The sequence below is a fragment of the Furipterus horrens genome, unplaced genomic scaffold (assembly GCF_987537825.1).
Source record: "Furipterus horrens unplaced genomic scaffold, mFurHor1.1.pri manual_scaffold_5, whole genome shotgun sequence".
Lineage (NCBI taxonomy): Eukaryota > Metazoa > Chordata > Mammalia > Chiroptera > Furipteridae > Furipterus > Furipterus horrens.
Window position 1 is genome coordinate 179,248,251 of NW_028327175.1, and position 24,448 is coordinate 179,272,698.

Sequence of the window (24,448 nt, forward strand, 5' to 3'; positions counted from 1 at the left end):
TTTTTTTTCTGGGCATGTCACTTTAATTTTCCTTATATGTGCAGTTGCTTTTGAATATCATAGTTTAATGTTTGGCTCCTAGAGGAAGAAAAAGCAAACTCAAAGGGGAAACCAAAAAGGGACCAAACCAGCTCTCTTTTCAATCCCCTGGGAGTCAGCGGCAGGTGGGGCATGTAACAACAATGGCTGCCCTCTTTGTTTGTACCTCTGTGATCATAAGCAGCAGTCAGTGATCAGAGCACAGGTTAAAAAGTTTAATTTTAAAAGCAACAGGAATTAATTTAAATAGCATTCCAATAAATATTGAGTGATTTGTTAGAAAGTTATAAGAAGTCATTAATAATAAATTAAACGTAAATGAGAAAGTGTAGCCTTGGAATCTTTTTAGATGAAATCTTGAAATAAATCCTTGCATATTAAAAAAATATACTTAATTACTTGAATTTATTTTATTAGATTATATTATTAATATTCAGAAGTCTATGGATATAACAGTAGTCAGATGAACAAACATTTGAAATGAGAGTTACGCATTTCAAGATTTACACATGCCTCAGCATTCTTTTGTGTTTTGTCTTGCTTTGGTTTTTGTTTTGTTTTGATTTTGCTTATTTGGTTTTTGTTTTATTAGGATACTGGACTAAACTGACCAAGAAACTTCAGTAACTTTTTCTGGGAATATCAGGAATGGAAGGTTGATTTACAATTTGAAATATCAGTAAAGAAAAGAAACTACACGATTAGTTCAATAGGTACAGAAAAGCATTTGACAAAATTCAACATTCCTTTGTGATTTAAAAAATAACACACTCAATGAGGTAGGAATAGAAGGGAACTTCTTCAACCTGATACATTTTATTTTTTCATCAAAATTTCCAGAGCTAACATCATACTTAATGGTGAAAATCTGAATACTTTCCCACTAATAAGGAACAATACAAGGATGTCCAGTCTGTTCACTTCTATTCAACATTGTCTAACCAGAGCAATTAGGCAAGAGAATGTATGGCATCCAGATTGATAAAAGAAGATATAAAAACTATTTGCAGATACCATGATCTTATGTATAGAAAATCCTAAGGAAACCACAAAAAAACTTAGTTCTAATATACAGTTTTAGCAAAGTTGAAGGATACAAGGTCAGTACACATAATCATTTTTCTATTTAATAGCAGTGGACACTACAAAATGAAAATGCAAAAACAATTCCAATTACAGTAACATCAAAAAGAATAAAATATTTAGGACTCGTCGTCGGCAGCCGTCCGTCTCGAGAGACGATGGTGTAGCTTCTTAAGAGTCTATCTGCACCGCCGAGAATGGCTGTGCAGTCCGACTCGGGAGTGACATGGTATCTGTCTCCTCCCGTGTTGAATCGACATCTTGCGATGACGCTGGAGCTACAGAGCCTGGGCAGGGTGATATGGAGGGTCTGCTGTTGCCCATGCAGCAGACCCCCCCTCTCTTCGCAGCTGAAGGGTCCAAGGGAAAGACGGAGTCGATACAGCTTGGGTTCAGGTGCGCCGCAGGAGTTGCCGGTGTTGACTACAACATCAAACCGCCTTAGGGACTCCGGCTCCGGATTTTCTGTCGGGGTTTACTCCCTTAGCCTTTCCCCTGAAGAGGTATGCCGCAAGGCAGCGGAGGTTTTTTGGAGTCAGAGTTTTCCTTCTCTGATGTACCCTGACTGGAAGATCGAACCAGCGACACTTAGCTCGCAGGCCGACACTCAATCCACTGAGCTAAACCAGCCAGGGCTATTTAGGACTAAATTCAACAAAAATGCAAAACTCACACTTTGAAAACTACAAAACATTATTAAAAAAACTTAAGACAAATAAGTTGGAAGATATTCCAATTTCTTATAAGGTTTAATATTGTTAAAATAATTATTTTCAAATCGACCTTCAGATTCAACAGCCCCCATCAAAATCTCAGCTGGCTTTTTTGCAGAAATTGGCTGATTTTGAAATTCATGTGAAAATACAAAGTATACAAAATAGCCAACAGTCTTTAAAAAAAAGAATAAATTGGAGCACTCACATTTTCCAATTTTAAAACTTGCTCCCAAGGTATGGTGATTTAGACATTTTGGTGCTGACATAAGAATAGATCTATATATAGATCAGCAAAATAAAATTGAGAGTCCAGAAATAAACTTCACATTTATAGTCAGTAGGTTTTCAACACAGGTACCAAAACAAAGTAGGTGAAAGCTGGTAATCAGATTTTTATTTTAAAAAAAGAGCTTTAATTTCATCGGGTTCCCCCCAAATTAATGTAATTTTACCAGGGTCTCCCCCTTTAATATCTTTGAAAATTTTTGTTATATGAAACAGTACATTTTAATTAACTTGAAAAGCCCCAATAACAAGTAACCACATTGTTTTCAATTGACTTTGTTTGTGAATTGAGGTACATTTGCTTTCAGCCTTCTTAGTGTCTTTATTATAGTGACCTTAGCAAAGAATAAATTGGTAATGACATGCTCTTGGGCATACTAATGCTCATTACAACCATTTTTTAAATTTCCTATTTCTAATTAGTGACCCTGTTGGGATTGAAAGATAACTATTTATCTCATCAAATCAAATGTGGCATTTCTAGAAACCTCAAACCAGAAGCACAATTTACAATTAAGTCATTAATTTATAAAACTGCACAATAAATATATCAGTGGTATGGCATCTATTCAAAATTTGTCTATTATTGCCCAACAAACCATTTCTGTGTGTTAAAAGTAGATGTGGTGTGCTTACTTATCTGTGCAATTTTTTTTAAGGTTTTTTTGTTTGTTTTTTAGAGAGGGGAAGGAAGGAAGAAAGAAGGAGAGAAACATCAATGTGTGGTTGCCTCTTGCGTGCCCCCAACTGGGGAGCTGGCCTGCAACCCAGGCATGTGCCCTGACTGGGAATCAAACTGGCAACCCTTAGGTTTGCTGGGCAGTGCTCAGTCCACTTTGCCACACCAGCCAGGGCTATTTGCGCAATTTTTTTCTGAGAATATATGCACAAACCAGAAATCAAAAACCAGTTCAGAACTATAGTTTTCCTAATCAGGAATGCATTTACCAAACAAAGGTCATATTTTGCAAAGGAATGTGTTAAAGAGTTGCCAAATGTACGTGAACTGTCTTTTAGGGGCTTTTTCTAACCATTTTTGTATGGAAAGCTTAGCAAAAATACATTGAACATGTTCTTAGTGTATTGTTTTGTACAGTTAGTTATATTGTGCTCTTATACTAGCATTTCTCAAACTAGGATTCTTGGATAACTTTCAAGGGGTCCGTACCAAATTTTGTGTATACATTTATTAGAAAGAGGGTCCAATACCTTTCTAAGATTACCAAAAGGATGATTATTAAGAAGATATTTTTGTCCCTGCATAACTGATCCAAACTGTCGTACTTTTATAGTTTCTGCTTATTTTTTTTTTTTTTTAATGATCATCTGGTCTTACACATAGTAAAATGATGCTCGATAAATAGTTACTATGGAATGAAAGTTATTTTCTTCTTCCAGACTGTAATTCTGTCAACTATTACTTCTCATAGCTTTTAGTTCATCTTTCTCTAGAGCTGTCCTTCATAAACTGTTGCTTCAAATTTATCATTGCATAAGGCAAATTACATACAACCTATCAAACTTACATTGAGAAGCACAGTTTTGAACAAGAATCCCTCCTAAAAACTAATGAACATAACTTTGTATCTTGTATATTTCATTTCACTTTGATTTAGGTGTGGCTGGTGATATAGAAAGTTTTATTTTTGTTTGACTAAGTATAGTTGAGTTTTAGTTAAGGTTTTACTTTCTCTGAAAAACTAGTTTAATAAATTAAAAAACATTTTGTAAGTATTCTGTCTTGAGGGGAACTCAGCTTGGTTTTTATATTATCCCTTTAGGATACAGATGAGTTTATTTTACCAACTGGAGCTAATAAAACCCGGGGCAGATTTGAACTGGCCTTCTTTACCATTGGAGGATGTTGTATGACAGGTGGGTATAATAATTTTTTTTAAATGTCCTCAATCCAAGTAGTCAGAGAATTAAAATCAAAACAATTAGACTATTGCTTTCATGTTTTTTTTTAATCATTGTTTACATTTTTTCATCTTTTCCTATTATTTAAAAATGAAAAAGAATCAGAAGTGCTTTTTTTAAAAAAAAAATACGTATTATTTGGATGAATTGTTACTATGATTTACTAGGAGCTGCATTTGGAGCAATGAACGGTCTACGGCTAGGATTGAAAGAAACCCAGAACATGGCCTGGTCCAAACCAAGAAACGTACAGTAAGTCTCGTAATCATCTGATATAGTGAAGTTTGAGTATTACTCTCTACTGTGTTGGTTTGATGAGTACAGCTTTGAGATTACAGATGTTTAGAGTATTGATATTCTATTTCTTGGTCGATTTTTTTTTTCTTATTCAAAATAAAAGGAACTAAACAAATCAGGTTACTGAGTCTTACACTTTTAAAAGGAGTGATTTTCAAATCAGCTGGTGTTACCGCAGTCTAACTTCTCAGGTACACCTGTTTTATTCAGCAGGCTCTCTAACCTGCTTTTCAAATTGTTGAATTATTATATACATTATTTGGATTTTTCAGCGGCATGCAGAACCGTAGAACATGATAGTGAAATAAAAAGCACGTAAGAGTGGTTGCTAGGTCTGCCATTACTTGACTTGAATTTAGTTTCACTCTCCGTTTCTGAAATGGAAAGCTGCAAAAAACTTCAAAGAAATTTCTGCAACTTAGAGATAGTTTCAAAGGAATAAGACAATATTCTAGGAAAGTTAATTTGCAGAGAAGAGAAAGTACAATTAAAAAGGTTAGGAAGTGTATATAATGTGTATCTTCACCCTGCTTAAGAAATAAATATGACCAGTCCCTGTTGATATTCCCTTACTATATTGTTTTAATTTTTCATGTTTTTATACTTTATATGAGTAGAATCACAGTATATATTCTTCAGTGGCTTTTGGTTGTGTCTTAAGACACTTTGAACTCCATCTTCATTATTTGTTTGACCAGCAGATGGCAGCAGGTATCTGCTAGAATTAGACATTGACAAAGCAATCCTGAAAGCATGTCAAGTTTTTTTCATATTCCTGTTACTGTGTGTATTGTTGCCCTGGCTTTACTAGTCCAGATCCTTGAATATTCTTATATTTATATTCTTAATATTTGTCCCTTACTAATTTTTTTTAACTTTGTGGGGAATTTGGAACGTATACAAAAGTAGACAGAATAGTAGTTAGCACCTGTGAACTATATAACCTGTCATTAACAACCATCAACCAAGACCAATTGTGTCCCATCTTTTTCTTGCCTTCCATATTGTTATGAAACAAATTTCCAATGTTATTAAGTATCAGTTTGAAAGTAGAGGGTCTCCTAGAAAAGATAACCTTTGTTTCTTTTTAAGATTTTATTTATTTTTAGAAAGAGGAAGGGAGAGAGAGAAACATCAGTATGTGAGAGAAACATCTGTTGCCTCTTGCAAGCCCAGATGCCCCCAATTGGGGACCTGGTCTGCAACCCAGGCATGTGTTCTGACTGGTAATTGAACTGGTGACCTTTCAGTTCACAGGACGATGCCCAGTCCACTGAGCCACACCAGTCAGGGTGATAACCTTTGTTTCTTAAAACAATAATAGTTAGTCATTTTATACAGAGAGGAATTAGTTTGCATTTTTTTAAAATCTTACACCCCCTATTTTTACAATCATTCTGCTCTTCCTAGATAGGAAGACAGCATTTAAAAATGGAAAGAAAATATGGCTTCAGGCTAGATAGATCTATGTAGCTTCAAAGCTTTGTTTTGTTACTTACTATTTTGTGATTTTAGATAAGCTTTCTTTACTCTGTGCCTCTAAGGGTTGTTGAGAGATGATTAAAGTGAGAAGTAGGTAAAGGCCCAATAAATGGAGGTATGTTGCCTAACTGTATGCCAAAGAATGTTGCCAATTTGCAGTGCTATCAGCAGTATAGTCATGAAAATTCACAGTTTTAAAAGCTTGTGACAAATGTAAAAGCAATGTGTTAAATTTAAAATGTAATAGTAGATATAATATTAGTAAATAATTAATCAGAAACAATATACTTTTCCATAAGCAACCTTTTAGAAGTAATACAAATTTTTATTATTAAGCATGAAATTAATTATTTGTCTGTTACTGTATTTTGTAATCTCCAGCAGTAGTCAGCTATCCAGGCAGAATCATTGCTGTGATGGTGTTACACTGCTGGAAGAGGAATGTCCCATCTTCTTCCCCCCCAGTTGCTTCCGTCACTGTTCTAGTGGCATGTGGCACTGGTGCAAGGCAGAACTGTGCTTCCTTGAGTGTGCTAAGCATCTACCCTGGCTGCTTAGTTCTAGTGTGGGAGCAGACACAGAGTGTGCTTTCTCCATGTATTCTGATTTGCTTTTTTTTTTCTTTTGAGTATTTATTTTTAATTCTGCTTTATATTCCATAATAGTTGTGCTTTGATCCTACTTAATATTCTAAATATATCCTCCCCCCACCCAAAAAACAACTGACTTCTAAGCTAGTTTGTTCATTATAATGATATTTTTTTATACAGATAAGTTTCTGTAAATGTCTTTATAAAATAAATTTCAGGCTATCATGCAGAGTCTTTATGTGTTTGATATATATTTAATGAGAAATTTCATTACTGGTTGCTCAAAAAGGTTGGAGATTTTAACCTACCTTCATTTATATTTCTATAATGTAAAAGTCATCCTTATTGAATTCTGAAGACGTGTTAAGTTTTTTAATAAAACTGGGAATTGAATTTATAGTTTTTAAATAGCTGCAATTGTGTTTTTTTGAATTACTAGAGAAATAATGATTCTAAATAGAGATCCGTTGTCTTTCTGCTCTTATAGGATTTTGAACATGGTGACCAGGCAAGGGGCACTTTGGGCTAATACTCTAGGTTCTTTGGGTAAGTAGAGATGTCACTTGATAATAAATTATTAATGCAAAGAAAGAATGTACACATATCATGAACAATTTGATCAACCAAAATTTTTAAAATCCTACGATACTAAAATTATGTTTAAGTCCACTCTTGTCAATAGTATAGATACTACTTTAAAAAGACCAGGAACTACATAAAATAATCCCAGGTGCCAATACCATATTGTATATCATTTCTGAACATTTTAAATCTTTTAAAACACTAAATATTCTCCTGCCCAAGCAAGACACCGAATAAAGTCAAGTTTTAACAAAGTGAAATTCAAATAATTTAGGTCCAAGATAAATGGCTCTGTATGTTAAGTTTCAGGGTCCTGTAGTTAAATATAATAGGTTAACCTAGCCCTCTTGTTCTGTTTTCCAAAATCTGGTTCAGCGTTCTGTTTACTTGAGTAGATTTCCCAGATTTAATTGCCACAGTTGCAGTAGGGGCTTTGTAGATGATGAAAACATTTGCAATTCTAACCAAAACGTGGTTTAGTAATACTTAGTCAGGGCCCAGCGCTTTCCTGCTATATGATTGACTTTTTACTCATGACTTAAAATAAACCTGCTTATGACAGTTAAGCCCCAACATCCAAGGTTTTCTTTATAACTTAGTTGAAAGCCTGAAATTTTTTATATATGACAGATTAAGGAAAAATGTAAGCATCTCATTGAAAGAAAAGGCCTTTGTTGACAGCAGTAAGATCCTAGCCTTGTCATGAAATTTGAAAGTAGTACATTTTCACACTATGAAGTCAAATTCGCATTTGGAGCCGTAGTAAGCGGCAGCTTCAGTATATTGCCCATTTCCCCATTGTCCCCACCTCCCATACACAGTCACCCTCCTTTGATTGCTTGTATACCTAGAGTAGTCATCCATCCATTTCTACCCTGGACTTTCTTAGCTTTAGCACCAAAAGTCCCACCTACCAGGAAACCCTCAGTCCTGGACAGATTGGGATTGCCAGTCACACTGTGTGTTCCCTTTGTAATGTGATCTATCACAATGTTCTGCTCAAGTTCAGTTTCAGTTAAATAAGTTGAAACAGGAAGAAGAGCCTTTATAAACTAAAAACTCACTACAGAGTATTTGTAAGGCTGATCTTAGTATAATGTTGAGGGGTCAGATGTGGCAATTTTGAGAACAGGTAAGGGAAAGGATTAATGCAGCAATTTTCAACCAGTGTGCCACAAGAATTTTTAAAACATGCAATACCTGACTATTTAGTCAGGTGCACTAACCTCTTTTCTCTTAGATTGTCAAATTTAAAAATGACAGCTGTGAGTGAATCTAAATTATACTTTTGTCAGATCAGTAAAAAGTATATTTTCTGATGTGCTACAGAATTTTAGTAATTAGTTGTGCCATGAGATGAAAAAGGTTGGAAATTCCTGGATTAATGCATTCGTGGATAATTTAAATCTTTACAGGCATGAGAGGGGAAGATCTTGTTAAAAGTAAATAGTGCTAGTTCTATAGTTTTTACACGTGTAGGAAACAGGCTTCACTTTTTTTTTAGTTATATTTTTATTACAATAGAAATATATGTCTTTTTGATTCTAAATCCTAAGTATAGCTATTATAAATAAAATAGATATTCTTCCTGGGACTCCCCAGTGTTGTTTTCCATAAATAGCTACTATTAATATTTCTTCTGAATCTTTCCAAACATCTTTGTTTATCCAGAGTTGTAATCATGTGCCTGCTTTACATATTAGTGAATATTAGCTTATCCTCCTTTTTGATTTAAGTGAGTAAATATAGTATTCCATTTTGATCACTTTATATATGCCTTTGAATACTTATAGAATGATGACTTCAGGACACATTTATCTAAATATAATTTCCACAATGATTTTCAATTACTTTTTTTTTACTGATCACTTCCATTTCCCTTATAGCTTTGCTTTATAGTGCATTTGGGGTCATCATTGAGAAAACACGAGGTGCAGAAGATGACCTCAATACAGTAGCAGCTGGAACCATGACGGGCATGTTGTATAAATGTACAGGTAGGAGTTAGTGAATAGAGCTGTCTGATAGTACACTTAAACTATGCTTTTTATTCATAGTTTTCAAAGGAAACTTGATCCTCTTTTTGTTTTTTCAGTATAATGTAGTATTCTCAGAAACCTGGTGATTGTTTTGGGCTTTTTGTTTCTTTTTTTGTTTTTTAGTTTTGGTAAAATACATATAACATAAAATGGACCATCTGAACCATATTTTAAGTGTACAGTTCAGTAATGTTGTATTTACATTGTTGTGCAACCAGTCTCCAGAACTTTTCTTCAGTTTGCAAAACTGAAACTACTCATTAAGCAACTCTCTGTTTTTCCCTTCAGCCGCTGGCAACCATCATTTTGCTTTGTATCTATGAAATTGACTACTTTAGGTACATTGTGTGATTGGAATCATGCAGTATTTATCCTTTTGTGACAGGCTTACTTCATTTAGTACAGTGTCCTCAAGGTACATCCATGTTGTAGCATATGTCACCATTTTTTCCTTTCTAAGGCTGAATAGTACATATATATGCCACATTTTGTTTATCCATTCATCTCGCAATGGACACTTGAGTTGCTTCCACCTTTGGCTACCTGGAATAATAGTGTTACAAATGAATACTGATGAACCAAATGCCATTCAATTTTGAAAAAATAATCAAAGACCTGAGAATTTGAACCAAAATGGTCTGGGTGAAGATCAAATATTAAATTCCCTTTGAAAATGGAAAAATAATTAACAGTAACTAAATTATAATTATACTCTCAGAAATAAATAATTATTTGTTTCATTTGAAACTCTGAAATGTGATCATCGCACCTTAATTTGATAGATGAGCACAGTATTAAGATTACCTTTTTCAAAATGTTATATAAGCAGTGAGAGACCCCAAATTTTCATCACATTTTAGTGGTTTCTTTTTTTAGTATACTTTATTGATTATATTCTTACAGTTGTTCCAATTTCTTTTCTCATTGCTCCCCTCTGCTCAGTACCCCCCACCCCTCCAGCAATCCTACCCCCATTCGTTCATGTCCATGGTTAGTGCATATAAGTTCTTTGGTTTCACCCTTTCCTATATTATTCTTAACTTTCCCTTATTTTGTACCAACCAATTAACGCTTCTTAATTCCTGCCATTTTCCCTATCCCTCATACCTACTGATAACCCTCCAGATAATCCCCATACCTATGATTCTGTTCCTATTCTGGTTTGCTTAGTTGGATTTTGTTTTTATTTGTTAGTATCAGTCATTGATAGTTGTGAGTTCTCATTTTAATGTTCATAGTGTTGATCTTCTTTTTCTTAAATAAGTCCCTTTCACATTTCATAAAATAATAGCTTGGTGATAATGAACTCCTTTAGTTTTATCTTGTCTGGAAAGCACTTCATCTGCCCTTCCATTCTAAATGATAGCTTTGCTGGATAGAGTAATCTTGGTTGTAGGTCTTTGCTTTTCATCACATTGAATACTTCTTGCCAGTCCCTTCTTGCTTGTAAAGTTTCTTTTGAGAAATCAGTTGTTAGTCTTATAGGAACCCTTTGTAGGTAACTCTGCTTTTCTCTTGCTGCTTATAAGATTCTCTTATCTTTCACCTTTGACATTTTAACTGTGATGTGTCTTGGTGTGGTCCTCCTTGGGTCTAACTTGTTTGGGACTCTCTGTGTTTCCTGGAATTGGATGTCTATTTCCTTCACCAAATTTGGGAAGTTTTCCTTCATTATTTTTCACATAAGCTTTTGATTTCTTGCTCTTCCTCTTCTCCTTCTGGGACCCCCATGCTTCAGATGTTGGCACATTTAAAGTTGTCCCAGAGGCTCCTAAGCCTCCTCATTTTTTTGAATTCTTGTTTCCTCATTCTGTACTGGTTGACTTTTTTGCTACCTTATATTTCAAATCATTGATTTGAACCCCAGTTTCTTTCCCTTCACCATTGGTTTTGTGTGGATTTTCCTTTGTTTCATTTAGCATAGCCTTCACTTGTTCTCTTATGCATTTGCCGTACTTCAGCATATCTGTCAAGTCTGTGAACATCTTTATCACCAGTGTTTTGAATTCTACATCTGTTAGGTGGGCTGTCTCCTCGTTGCTTAGTTTTCCTGCTAGAACCTTGATCCATTCCCTCTTCTGGGCCATACTACTCTGTCTCCTCATCTTGATAGGTTCCCGTGTTTGCTTGCCTCTGTATCTTACGTAGAGTTTTTGCACCTGTTACATTGTGAGGGGCAGAACCTTAGATATTTGTCAGTTTGGGGTGACCCATTTCATTACGTATTGGTGCTGTGTTGGGGGGAGGGGTCTAAGCGGGAACAATGCCACTTGCTCAGCACTCACCCCTTTTCCAGGCACTACTCCCACCAAAATACTACCAGAAAGTTCAAATAAAAGGCAAAAAGGCCATCCTAAGAGCATCAAGTTCAGGAGATAAAGGAACTTGCACTGCTGAATCACACAGGATTCCTACCACAAAAAGTCACACCACAAAGGCAGGAAATAAAAGTAGATCAATCTAAGAAGCAGAAACAAACAAAAAGAGCCACCTAAAATGGGGGGATGAAGAAACAACACCCCATAGAAAAAAAAGATGGAATTCCCAGAGGAGGGATAGATGAAATAGAGACAAGTAAATGATCCTACATGGAACTTAAAACAACGTTAATGAGGAAGCTCAATAAACTCAAGAAGCTCAGAGAAAACTACAATGAACTCCAGGGGAACCGCAAAAAACTTCAGGGAAACTATATAGAACTCTAGAGGGTTACAAGAAAAAAAGTGAAAATTAACCCAGCATAAAAAAGGACATAGAAACTATCAATAAGAACCAGGAAGAAATGAAGAATACAATTTCTGAACTGAAGAACACAGTAGAAGTGATCAAAAGCAGACTAAATGAAGCAGAGGATTGGATAAGTAAGCTAGAGGAAAATGTAGAAAAAAATCCCCAGACAGTGCAACAAAAAGAAAAAAGACTACAAAAGAATGAAGAAGGTTTAAGAGAGCTGTAGGATAACATGAAACATATCCATATCATAGGGATACCAGAAGGAGAAGAAGTGGAGCAAAGAATAGAAAACCTGTTTGAAAAAGTAATGCCAGAAGTAATGACAGAAAACTTCCCGAACATGAGGAGATAAAAAGTCTCACAAATACAGGAAGCACAGAGGGTCCCAAAGAAGATGAACCCAAGGAGGTCCACTCCAAGGTATAGCATAATTAAAATGGCAACATTCAAAGACAAAGAGAGAATCCTAAATGCAGCAACAAAAAAAGAGCAAATAATATACAAGAGAGCTACAGTAAGGCTATCAGCTGATTTCTTAACAGAAACACTACAAAGAAGAAGGGAAGGGCAAAAAAATATTTCAAACAGTGAAAAACAAAGGCCTACAACCAAGACTACACTATCCAGCAAGGCTCTCTTCCAAAATGGAAGGTGGAAGAGTTTCCCAGACAAGGAAGACTAAAAGAAAACATCTCCACTAAACCAGCAGTGCAAGAGATGCTAAAAGGAATGCTTTAAGAAGAAGAAGAATAAGAGAGATGCAGAGGAACACAGCTACAAAGGTAAAAAGTCACAATAAATAAATACATATAAATAATAACTATAAATGTAAATGGATTAAATGCTCTAATCAAAATATATAGGGTAGCTGAATGGGTAAGAAAACATGACCCCCATTTATACTCTCTACAAGAGACCCATCTCAAAAGATCTACACACACTGAAAGTGAAGGGAGAGAAAAAATATTTTTAAAAAATGGACATGAAAATAAAAGCTTGGGTAACAATACTCATATCAGATAAAACAGATTTCAAAACAAAGGTCATAAAAAGAAACAAAGAAGGACATTTCATAACACTTAAGGGAATAATCCATCAAGAAGATATAACCCTGGTAAACATATAAACACCCAACATAGGAGCACCCAAATATATAAGATAATCTTGGAAGACTACAGGAAGGGTATCGACAGCAACACAATCATAGTAGGGGACTTTAATACCCCATTGTCAACAATGGACAGATCTAAGAAGCAAAGAAACAGCAAGGAGATTGAGGCATTGAACAACACTCTAGACCAAATGGACTTAGTTCATAAATATATATATATATACCTTTTCACCAACCTGGCTGGTTTGGCTCAGTGGATTGAGCGTCGGCCTGCGAGCTAAGTGTCGCTGGTTCGATCTTCCAGTCAGGGTACATCAGAGAAGGAAAACTCTGATTCCAAAAAACCTCCGCTGCCTTGCGGCATACCTCTTCAGGGGAAAGGCTAAGGGAGTAAACCCCGACAGAAAATCCGGAGCCGGAGTCCCTAAGGCGGTTTGACATTGTAGTCAACACCGGCAACTCCTGCGGTGCACCTGAAGCCAAGCTGTATTGACTCCGTCTTTCCCTTGGACCCTTCAGCTGCGAAGAGAGGGGGGGTCTGCTGCATGGGCAACAGCAGACCCTCCATATCACCCTGCCCAGGCTCTGTAGCTTCAGCTTCACTGGAGAGGACACTCCAGCGTCATCGCAAGATGTCGATTCAACACGGGAGGAGACAGATACCGTGTCACTCCCGAGTCGGACTGCACAGCCATTTTCGGCGGTGCAGATAGACTCTTAAGAAGCTACACCATCATCTCTCGAGACGGACGGCTGCCGACGACGACTCCCACTTCTGTATGGGACTGGCACCCATCTAGCTGTTGCCTTGGCCATCATTCCCAGAGTGGGTGGGTCTGTGGACATTCTAGGACCATGGGGGCCCTTTAAAAAAGTGGACTCTGCTGAGAGACCGGCAATTTCTCCCTCCGCCCCAACCCTCGCTGGTTTTCACAGTCTGAAGCAATGAGGCTTTATTTTCCCCAGCACTGTCACCGTGAGCTGCGCGGTCTGGTCTGGTGCTGGGAGCATTCCCCAGGTGTCCCTCCCTACTTCTAAAATGTGTGACTGTACTTTCTGCCAGTCTGCTGCTGCTGCGGCCACACGACTTCATCTCTGTTGCAGCTCCGCCCCTTGTACCTGTCTGAATGAGTATTTCTTCTTTATGTCTTTGTTTGTTGGACTTCAATGCTGTTGTTTTCTGGAACTTCTGGTTGTCTCTAGTTTTGAGATAGTTTTATTCCTTCTTAGTTGTAGAGGGAGATGCAGCATGTCTGTCTAGGTGTCCATATTGGCCATAAGTTCACGTTTTAGTTTTAAATGGTTTAATTAAACTACATAACCTCTATACTCCTGCCTCTGAAAAGCACATTTACTTGCTTGATTGCTTTCTTATGTATTAGACACTTGATTAACTGTGTAATTCTGTTTTTTAGGAATTCTTATATATATTAGGTAGTGTTTTTGCTTAATTTTTACTAGAAACAGAAGTCTCACATGATTATAAAGTCCAACTTTTCCTAACATATCTTAGAGTAAAAGGCTTTTCTATATTGAAAATAAATTGTATTTGGAATTTTATCTCTTAAGAGCTTATAAAACTTCTCTTAACATGTATGGGTGTGTTTACACACAGACGGAGCTTCCAGTTAGGATATGTCCATGAAATGTTGCCTTGGCAAAGAAAAATCTTGTTAAAAAGCTTAAGAAATACTTTTCACATTGAAAAGCTGTAGGATTAGACAAAAGAATTTTAAATTTTAATAGGCAGCACAAAGGTGACAGTAAGAGGGTTCAGTTGGCCCAAACTATGGGGTTTTTTTTTTAAGGTTTTATTTATTCTTTAAAAATCTCGATGTGTGCGAGAAACATCAATAGGCTACCTCTTGCATGCCCCCAACTGGGACCTGCCCCCCCTGAGCCCTGCATGTGCCCTGATCAGGAATCAAACCATAGACCTTCCACTCCAGGGGGCATTGCTCAACCAACTGAGCCACGCTGGTAAGGGCGGCCCAAAACAGGAGATTCCACAAAAATCTGGGAATTCTGGCTTCTTTTGACTAAGTTCAAGACACCGAGTTCCCATTGCATGGTGTCAGATGGCTAGAGGAGAGTAGGGGAGCTGCTTCTACCGCAGTGGGTAGGCACTGAAGCTCCAGCTGGTCCCCACCATTCCCAGTTTCTTAGAGTAAGCCATTATGGCCTTTCCTGTGTTAGGTGCAGTTCTGAGTGTAAGAATGCAAATCATCTAATTCAAGACGTCATGCATATTTAAAGAATAGGAAAAGGCTAAATATTTGATATTATCTAAAGAAATGGGAGCCTTGCTTTCTGTGTCAAGGACTTGTAGCAATAGCTTGGATCACCTTCACCATAAATTATGTAAGAGAAAGCCCTTGGCTTAGAAGAGAAAAAGCAAAAAAGAGTATCCATAGAGTTTCCATTGATGTTGTGGAACATAGAGGAAGTAAATAATCTGGTTTTGTTACAGTTCCAGCATTGCTTCACCATTCCTAGCTCAGAACATCAAAGTCACTCTAACAAAGACAAATTGGTGCCTTTTACTAATTTCTGGTTTGGGATAAACTTAAGAAGACAAAGTACAGAATTATGAATTTTGATTGGCAGGAATACAAATATAACTTCAACCTTCAGATATGGAAAGAGTTTGGGCACTTAGTCCAGAGCCACCATAAACTGTTAAGGAAAGAATTTTACACTTAGCCCTGGCTGGTTTGGCTTAGTGGATTGAGTGCCAGCCTGCAAACAGAACAGTCACTGGTTTAATTCCCAGTCAGGGCACATGCCTGGGTTTTGGGCTAGGTCCCATTCCCAGTTGAGGGCGTGTGAGAGGCAACCAACTCATGTTTGTCTCGCGTATCGATGTTCCTCTTCCTCTCTCTTCTCCCTTCCCCTCTCTCTGAAAATACATAACACCTTTAAAAAAAAAAAATTTTACATTTAGGGAATGTCTAATTCCTACTGACCTAAAACGTTTCCAATCCCAAGTGTACTCTTTAAAAATAGAAATTCTTAAAAAGGAAGAAATTTAGAATGAAAGCATTACGAGTCACTGTAGCTGCTTTAGTACAAAAGTAGTACTTTTGCAACTGCTTAGTAGAAAGAGAAATTGTGAGGGAAAATATCACAGGAGAAAATGTGTTGTCAGACCAAAATGAGGCTGATTTTTTTAAGTAGTAATTCTGGTATGATTTTAGGCTTAATGCTTACTTAATGAACTATGTAAATATTCTCCAGAGGGCATGGTATGTCTTTATTAGATTTCCTATGGCATATGAAAGTCTATTTAATAATGACCAATATTCTACCAGAAAAAGAATAGCTATAGTTTTGCTCTCATCCGTAAGTTTAAGAATGTTTAAGAGGCGTGGTCACTTCAGAAAACAAGGTCTCAAACCAAGACATGGGCGCTCCTTCCCACTCACAAAAAATCCTTGATCTGTTAATCCTACTCCTTCCATAAGAAAATCATCTTATGAAAAGCAAACGAAGTAAAAGTAAAAAGAAACAAATCCAAGTTATCAAATTAAGCAATTATCATCAGTGTTATTATTTATCCATGAATGCCAGGCTTTACAAATTAAATTCTGTATGTATAAAGGAGTCTCTTGATGACTTCAACAAATCACTTAAACCGACAACCCACTAAAAAATGGAATATGGATATGACAAAACACTTAAGGAAAAAATACAAATGACTGCTAAACAATAGAAGTTGTACAGTCTCTCAGGCAACTGGGGAAAAGCAAAATAAAATATTAATATTTTTCACCAACTGGCTTAGATAAGGTGATGGTAGATAACATTTAATATTGGCAAAAGATAAGCAAGTGCTTTAAAAAGGTAGTTTGGTATTGGTTACTAATATTTGAAATATGTAGATTCTTTGCTCAAGTAATCTTAACATTCAGCAGGTTATTCTGTAGCAAACTAGGGCATACACGCAAAACTACCAAGGCATTTGAGACTGGATTCAAGGAAAAGGTGACATTTGAACAAACACCAACAGATGAGGGAGCATGTGATGTGGATGTCTGGAGGGAGTGATTTAGGTAAAGGTAACATCAATATCAAAGGCCCTGAAGCGGAAGTTGAAGGCATTGGGAAGAGTAGTAGAATCAAATCATTGATTTGAACCTCAGTTTCCTTTTCTTCACCATTGGTTTTATGTGGATTTTCCTCCATTTCATTTAGCATAGCCTTCACTTCTTCTCTTATGCATTTGCTGTACTTAAGCATATCTGCCAAGTCTGTGAGCATCTTTATTACCAGTGTTTTGAACTCTTCATCTGTTAGGTTGGCTATCTCCTCATCGCTTAGTTCTCCCACTGGAACCTTGATCCATTCCCTCTTTTGAGCCATACTTCTCTGTCTCCTCATCTTGCCATGCTCCTGTGTTTGCTTGCCTCTATGTCTTAGATAGAATTTTTGCATCTGTTACATGTAAGGGGTGGAGCCTTAAGTATTTGTCAGTACAGGGCAACCCGTTTCACCACTTTGTGGCACTGTATGTAGGGAAGGGGTCTGAGAGGGAACAATGTCGCTCCCTCAGCACTCACTCCTTTCCCAGGCACTTCCCCCACTTCCGCATGGGCCTGGTGCCTCTCTAGCTGTTGCCCTGGCCATCATTCTGCAGACATTCTAGGACCGTGGGGACCCCTTAAACAAGTGGACTCTGCTGAGAGACCAGCAGTTTCTGCCTCCACCCCAGCCCTCACTTGTTTCCACAGTCAGAAGCAATAAGGCTTTATTGTCCCTGGCACTGGAACCATGAGCTGTGCGGCCTGGTCTGTTGTTGGGTGTTGGGAGCACTCCCCAAGTGTCCCTCTCAACTTTTTTAAATGCTTGACTGTGCTTTCTGCCATCCTGACGCTGCTGCTGCCACCACACCATGTCCTTTACACTCCAGCTCCACCCCTCCTACCTGTCTGGATGAGTATTTCTTCTTTATATCTTCGTTTGTTGGACTTCCGTGCAGCTTGATTTTCTGGAACTTCTGATTGTCTCTAGTTTTGAGGTAGTTGTATTCCTTCTTAGCTGTGGAGGGAGACGCAGTCTGTCTGTGTAGGCCTCCATCTTGACCGAAGTCTCTTCAGTTTCTTTGTTTATAAGTGACTTCTATTCCCTTCATAGACTTGTAAATGAGGTAACCTTATACAAAAAGCAAGTGACTTTTCTTTCTGCTGTAAGCACATTTTGTACAATTCTTCTACGATTTAGCAGTTTTTATAGTAGGAGGTCAAAAGGCCACCTCTAAGATTGAAAAATCAAGAAATAGCAAGATAATCATGTTTTTTGGAATCATGAAGGTAAAGAACAAAGAATTAGGGAACTGGGAATTAAGGTGAGGATGGGGAGCACACCACACTGATGTGCATCACAAAAAATATTTTGGTGCTATCTTGACTTTTAAAATAAGTATTTGACACTTTCATAAAAGTAAAAGCGAGTAACGATGTATCAACATAATAAAAGTTAAATTAGGCATTAAATTGTGAAGAGGAGTGGGGAGATACTGTTTAACAGGTACAGGGTTTCATTTTTGCAAGATGAAGGTTCTCTGGAGATAGATGGTGATCATAACACAGCAATGCCAGTGTACTTAATGCTGTTGATCTGCACACTTAAAATGATAAATATCATTACGTGTATTTTACCACAATTTTAAAAAATAATAAATTTAACAAAAGTTGTTTAAGTTAAATAATGCAAAAAAAAGTGTGAATGGTGTGCAGTAGCTATTTCAGTGTGTAGGTAATGCTGTTCTCTAAACAGAGACCATCAGTTCCTGTTTGCCAGATGCCTGCATATTCCCTGTGTTTTACATTTTCAGTGCTTATGTAAGTGCTACATAATAGCCATTGGTCCCTCAAAGCCTGAAATACTTATTTTGTGGCCATTTTAAGAAAAATTTCCTGATTCCTGCTCTAAAGTAATTGTCAGATAGGTGTATAAGCTCTGTCACTAACCAATTCTGCCTCACAAAAGGCATTTAAATAATTTGGGCCTAATTTCCCCATATTTAAAAGAGGTAATATTTGCCTTTTCTACAAGAGTTGTGTAAGGAGCTGAAAGATAGAAAGTAAAACTGTGAAACACATTTCTCGTGTTTGTTATGCTTTGTAGAGACTGACCATTGGCTTTATTTGATTATTCTGTGTTTAAAGCAAGTTGATTTGCTAATCAACTTCCTGTGCTTAGTTGGGCAGAAGTTGTTTGATTACAGAAAGCCTAAACCAAGGTCCTCAAACATTTAACAGATAACCAGTTGAAAAACTCTGAAATTAGTGGTAAGAGTTAAAACTGAAACATAGCTGGTATGTGATAAAAGGCTACCCTTGAGTCAGGATCAGCTGTGCATAGTAAATCAAACACTGCATGTTTTTGGTGTCTTCTTGCTGGAAATAACTTTTCTAGTCATCAAAGGAGTAACTTAATTGATCTGAACTATGTTTGTTTCATTTTGGTCAGAAAGTATCTGAAAGCTTTATAGTTCCCATTTCATTATGTTACCCTAGTGCCTATGCCCAGGAGGCTTATTTGATTGCTGAAAACTAGTGTGAAAATCCTTTCAAAAAGGCCAATTGGCAGGTACAATTTGCAGCTATTCCCAAACCAGTAGGCAGACTTCAGAGCCCTATGGTCTACTAAAGGTCCAGGGGAGTAAGTGTAAATGTTCGGTCCCAGGAAGTAGTATCTGCAAAACTTACTGTGCTTTCAATTACCTGCCTTCCATCATTTCTCTACTAATAAACAGCAGTGAGACCACCTTAGCTTTTGTTTTGGGTTGATTCAGAATGCATTAGAGTATTAAATTTGTGTAACTTGTTTGCTCATTACACTCAAAAGTTTAGGTCTGTTAACTGAGCCATAGTGATGTTCTTACAGATAGCTTAGCTTTTATTCTGCACTTTGTAGTTTTCCATTTTTGGAATTTGGTTTAATTATAGTTCACTCTCAGCCTATACAACTTTTTATTGACTTAACTGGTCCAAAATACAAGGTAGATCCTTATTAAACTGAGCAGATTGTTTTAAATTATGTTTCAACCACATTGAGTACAGGTGCACATTCAAGTATAGCAAGATGATATAGAGATCTGGACTTCAAGGAGATACTTCCTATTTAAATTGTTTTTGATGTTTCTGATACACATACAGACACACACACACACATATTTGACATCTATTTAGAAATGATGTATGCATTTTCTGTTTGAGTCTGTTTAAGAGAGATTATTAGGGCATTTCATAGTGGAAGCCTAAACAGGTCAGCTATCAGAACTCTTCAGACTACAGAAGTTCTTGGAAGGAGTGGCCCTTTAATCTGTCAGCTAAAGCCATCTGGCAGGACAGTCATTGCAGAAATGGTTGGTTTTGAAGTGAACTGGGCAACATCACTGAATTTCACAGAATTTGCTGTCTCATACCTCTAGTAAGGTAATCACTGGACCACAGCTCCATTCCCTTTGCTTTCCTAACACAACTTAAAACAGATACTCCATAGGTACAATATAGGCTGCCTGAATTTTGTGGTCCCTTCTTTGTGAAACTGTAAGAGAACATCAAGTACTTCTTTAAAATTTTCTCTGGGTACCCCCATTTGTCTTAGTAGATGTGAGGACTATCTTCTTCAGATAATTGGTTGAAACAATTTCGTTTCTGCATTTCAAACAAAACATCTATTGCTAATCCTTGAATGTTTTTCAACTAGTGTGACGATGCTAAGAGCCTCATTGCTCAGTAGTTGTAATAGAAGATTGTCTCACACATCAGTGTAGGACTGGAGAACAGAGGAGTTGGTGTTTCATCGGCGCCTAACTCAAAGCTTCATTATAGTCAGCTTATCACCACTTCTTGAGTCTTCAAAGTTAATATTTTGAGAACCTATAGAGTCCAAAGACTGTTAATACTGTCTCCAGAGAGGATGTGGCTTTGTTTATAGCCTTAAATCAACTGATAGCACCAATGAAGTCTAAACTGTATGACTAGCAGGAAATTATTGATCTGGCTGGGACTTCAATGATAAGCATAAGATCTTTTCTAAAAGTATGTAAGAACAAGTCAGATTGAGAAAAGTCAAAAATTGTTAATGCTGATTATCTTAGGTACAAATTGTGACATTAAAAATTTTAAAAAGATTTTATTATAAATATGAAATATAGTATGTATATTAAACAAGTCATTTGGGGAACTTGTCTCCTGATTGGTTTCTTATATTACTTTTAAAACTTTTACTCTCCTGTTTGGCACAGAGTATTTATAAACATGAATGGTTATGTCTCAGTTTTATAATACTCATTTAATCCATTGATATTAGGACACTATGCAATACAAATCTTATTTTTCTCTCTCAGGTGGTCTTCGAGGGGTAGCACGAGGTGGTCTAGCAGGACTAACACTTACTAGCCTCTATGCACTATATAATAACTGGGAGCACATGAAAGGCTCCTTGCTCCAACAGTCACTCTGAAGATTTTTGCCAGCCTGCAAATAGAGGACAATTTAGTAGTCATCCAGATCAATTTATGAATCAATGTGGAGTTCTCTTATACCTACAATTAGGTTGAAAAATTGTGCAGATGCCAGCTTGCTGTGATGAAGATGGTTGACCAGACTGGTTCTCCTTCCAGCCATGAATGAGTTGAAGCCAAAGCCCTTTGGTGGTTGAGTAAATATCGTTCTCTTTGAAGATCTTGCACCTGTTCTCTTTCCTACCCACTGAATGGAAAACCACTTACTCCCATCATTCATTTCATTCCTACCAATATCATATCACCGAGTTTGTTCATTTAATGATCAAAAAGTGTAATATTGTCCTGTATTCCCAATAAAGGGTGAAAACAGAACCAAAGTCCACTCCAATATAAACATAGTGGGTGTCTATTTAAAAGCATCTTTCTGGGTTTGAAGTGAAATTTACTCGGCATTTTTTTCTGCCCCAACTAGGCTGAAACATGTTTTCACATTTGTGTTGAAATGAAGGGTTACTGGCGGCATTAAAAGCTAAGTTAAGATTTTCTTCCAATAGAGTTGACACTAAAACTCAAGATAGTTCAGATTAAACATTATACGATTAAAGTAGCATGCTAGAACAAGATTGTTCGGTGATCATGCTTAAGTCTGTATGCATTAACTAATCCCCTACCTGGCAATAATTAGAAAAGAGATAAAATAGACAAGAGCTTTTACATTTTTAAAGAAGCCTTGGGAAAGCTAAAGGAATAGGGGCAATTACTTCTGTTTTTTCATCTGTGGAAAAAAAATTGCACTGCAGATTATATATATACATAATAAATACTAAACAACTAGTAGTTATGATTGGAAAAGTAAAGTAGGGCATTTTTGGATGCATCTGGTAAGGGATTTGGCAGAAAAGCACTTTAGCAGATTAAAAGTAGTTGATATGAAGAGTGCAGGAAGAAACTGGAAGTGGAAGTTAATAACTCCCAGGTATAAGACCAGGTTCTAGGAGTACAGGTCTGATTTCAGCAACCCCCAATAAATCTTCTGCCCCCAGTAACTGCCTATGCTCTACAGTTATCCTGTTTAACAAAGGTATTTTTTTCTGCTGACAAGATTTTAGTAACTTCCCTGTTTTCAGCCTGCCTTCCTTATCAATCACTAGCTCCATCTGGACTTTTGAAAGTCCCACAAACTCTGCCACCCCGTAAAAACCCCAGCTGTGCCCTGGCTGGTGTGGCTCAATGGACCGAGCGCAGGCCTGCAAACCAATGGGTCATCGGTTTGATTCCCAGTCAAGACATGCATGGGTTGCAAGCCAGGTTCCAGTTAGGGGCGCACAAGAGGCAACCACATATTGATGTTTCTCTGCCTCTCTGTTCCACCCTTCCCCTCGCTCTGAAAATAAATAAAATATTTTTAAAAAGAATACATTCTGCTTCTGCTCAGTTCTGTAGTCAGTTTGGACTCAGCCCGCCTGCTTGAATATCCCTCAATACTGGTCTGCCCAACCCCTCCTCCCTCCTTCCAAGCACAAACCTAACATTGTGGTGCCAAACCCCGGGACATTTCTTTCCTCCAGCCTCCTGAGACTTTCGACTAGGGGAATAGTGGGCAGCGGAAGGTCAACCTGGGCTAACCCCCTAACCCTGTCTCTGAGGTTCGGTGGCCCAGAAGCCAGACCTAGGGAGACCCAAGGACTCCTATTTGCCTGGCCCTCTGAATCCACACCATCTGATCTCTACCAGGGAAAGGAGTTTGCCTTGTCCCCACACTGCCAGCCCTCTCTCTGCTCTTGTCACTGGACAACATACCAGGTCCTGGACCCATGGGGAGGTGAGAGGACCAAGGTAGGCCTTTCTCCTCGCCCCTCTTCGTCTGTTACAGCTCTGACAGCTTACAGAGCAGGACACCCGAAGAGGCCCTCAAGCTGGGATGCAGGTCTTACTACTCACCCCTCCCACACCAATATGGGTTCAGGCCAATCCAAGCCCCTGCAGAACACACCCCTGGGGTGTCTCCTGAAAAGCCTCAAGGATTTAGGCCTTGAAATGGACCTCAAACCTAAAAGATTGATATTTCTCTATAATACTGCCTGACCTCAATATAAATTAGACAATTGGCCTGTCTGGCCTGAAAACAGGACATTTGACTCTTAATATTAACTGATCTCGACTACTACTGTCACTGCCTGGCCACGTGGAGTGAAATTCCCTACGTTCAAGCCTTTTTCTGACCTATGCAGACACCCTGCCCTCTGTCAATCCTGTTCCACTTACCAAGCTCTCTCAGTCCCCCTCCACAAACCTAGCCATTCTGATCCCACTGATCTCACTCCCTCTCTGACTCCCAAAACCCTTTCAGATCTGGAGAACTGTCTCCTCTCCACTCCACCTCCCTATACTTCTCTGCCTCCTAATACCCCAGGAGCAGCTTGGCTTGACCCACCAGTTTCCTCAGACTACATCATTGTGAGACGATTCTTCACCTTCGCCTCGCAGAACTAGGTCCTCCTGGCTCCAGCTCAGCTCTCTGCTTCACCCTGTCCTCCTTCAGGCAGGCTGCCAGGCCCTATGTTCCCACTTGGATTCATGTTCCCTTTTTCCTCTGACCTCTCCCAAGTAGAGCAGCACCTCGGTTCCTGCTCTACTGACCCAGCCCATTTCATTAAGGAATTCCAGTATCTGTCTCCTATTACCTCACCTGGCAAGATCTCTTTGTCATTGTCTGCCTATCTATCTAGCAAGGAGAGGGAACAGGTTTGGCTAGCAGCCTAGGCTCACACCAACACTTAACAGACACAACCCTAATAATGGTCCCATCAGGGCTACTGTGGTCCCCCGCAAATAGCCTGATTGGGACTATCAGAAGGAAAGCCTGGCCAACTAGCTGGCAAGCATAAAACCTGCCTAACTGCAGGACTCCAGGCAGCTGCCCATGAGGCAGTCAACTATAACAAAAGAAATCTCAGATGAGGAAAACACTCCTGCCTTCCTTATGCAATTGCAGAAGCCCTCCAATACTTCACTAACCTTAACCCCGATTCCCCAGAGGATCCTCCTACACATACATTCTCTCTCAGTTGGCCCGACATCTGCTGTAAACTCCA

General features: G+C 38.0%; 1 protein-coding gene and 1 non-coding gene across 7 annotated transcripts in view; both read left to right on the forward strand.

Annotated features, from left to right (window-relative positions):
• TIMM23 (translocase of inner mitochondrial membrane 23) overlaps window positions 1–22,768 on the forward strand; it is a 33,213-nt gene extending 10,445 nt beyond the window's left edge. For 2 of the 6 annotated variants that reach the window (XM_090278370.1, XM_090278371.1), the window contains exons 3-7: window positions 3,905–3,998; window positions 4,211–4,295; window positions 6,900–6,958; window positions 8,881–8,991; window positions 21,234–22,768. In XM_090278370.1, coding sequence (XP_090134496.1) covers window positions 3,905–3,998; window positions 4,211–4,295; window positions 6,900–6,958; window positions 8,881–8,991; window positions 21,234–21,349 — 465 coding nt within the window. In that variant the 3' untranslated portion in view covers window positions 21,350–22,768. Of the gene's footprint in view, window positions 1–3,904; window positions 3,999–4,210; window positions 4,296–6,203; window positions 6,687–6,899; window positions 6,959–8,880; window positions 8,992–18,652; window positions 18,718–21,233 lie in introns of those variants that run through there. The other 4 variants (XM_090278372.1, XM_090278376.1, XM_090278373.1 and 1 more) reach the window with 4 other exon arrangements.
• LOC150010475 (small nucleolar RNA SNORA74) lies at window positions 6,199–6,402 on the forward strand. Its single transcript, XR_016511529.1, has one exon. It is a non-coding gene; the product is annotated as a small nucleolar RNA SNORA74 (small nucleolar RNA).
• Window positions 22,769–24,448: the final 1,680 nt, after the last annotated feature.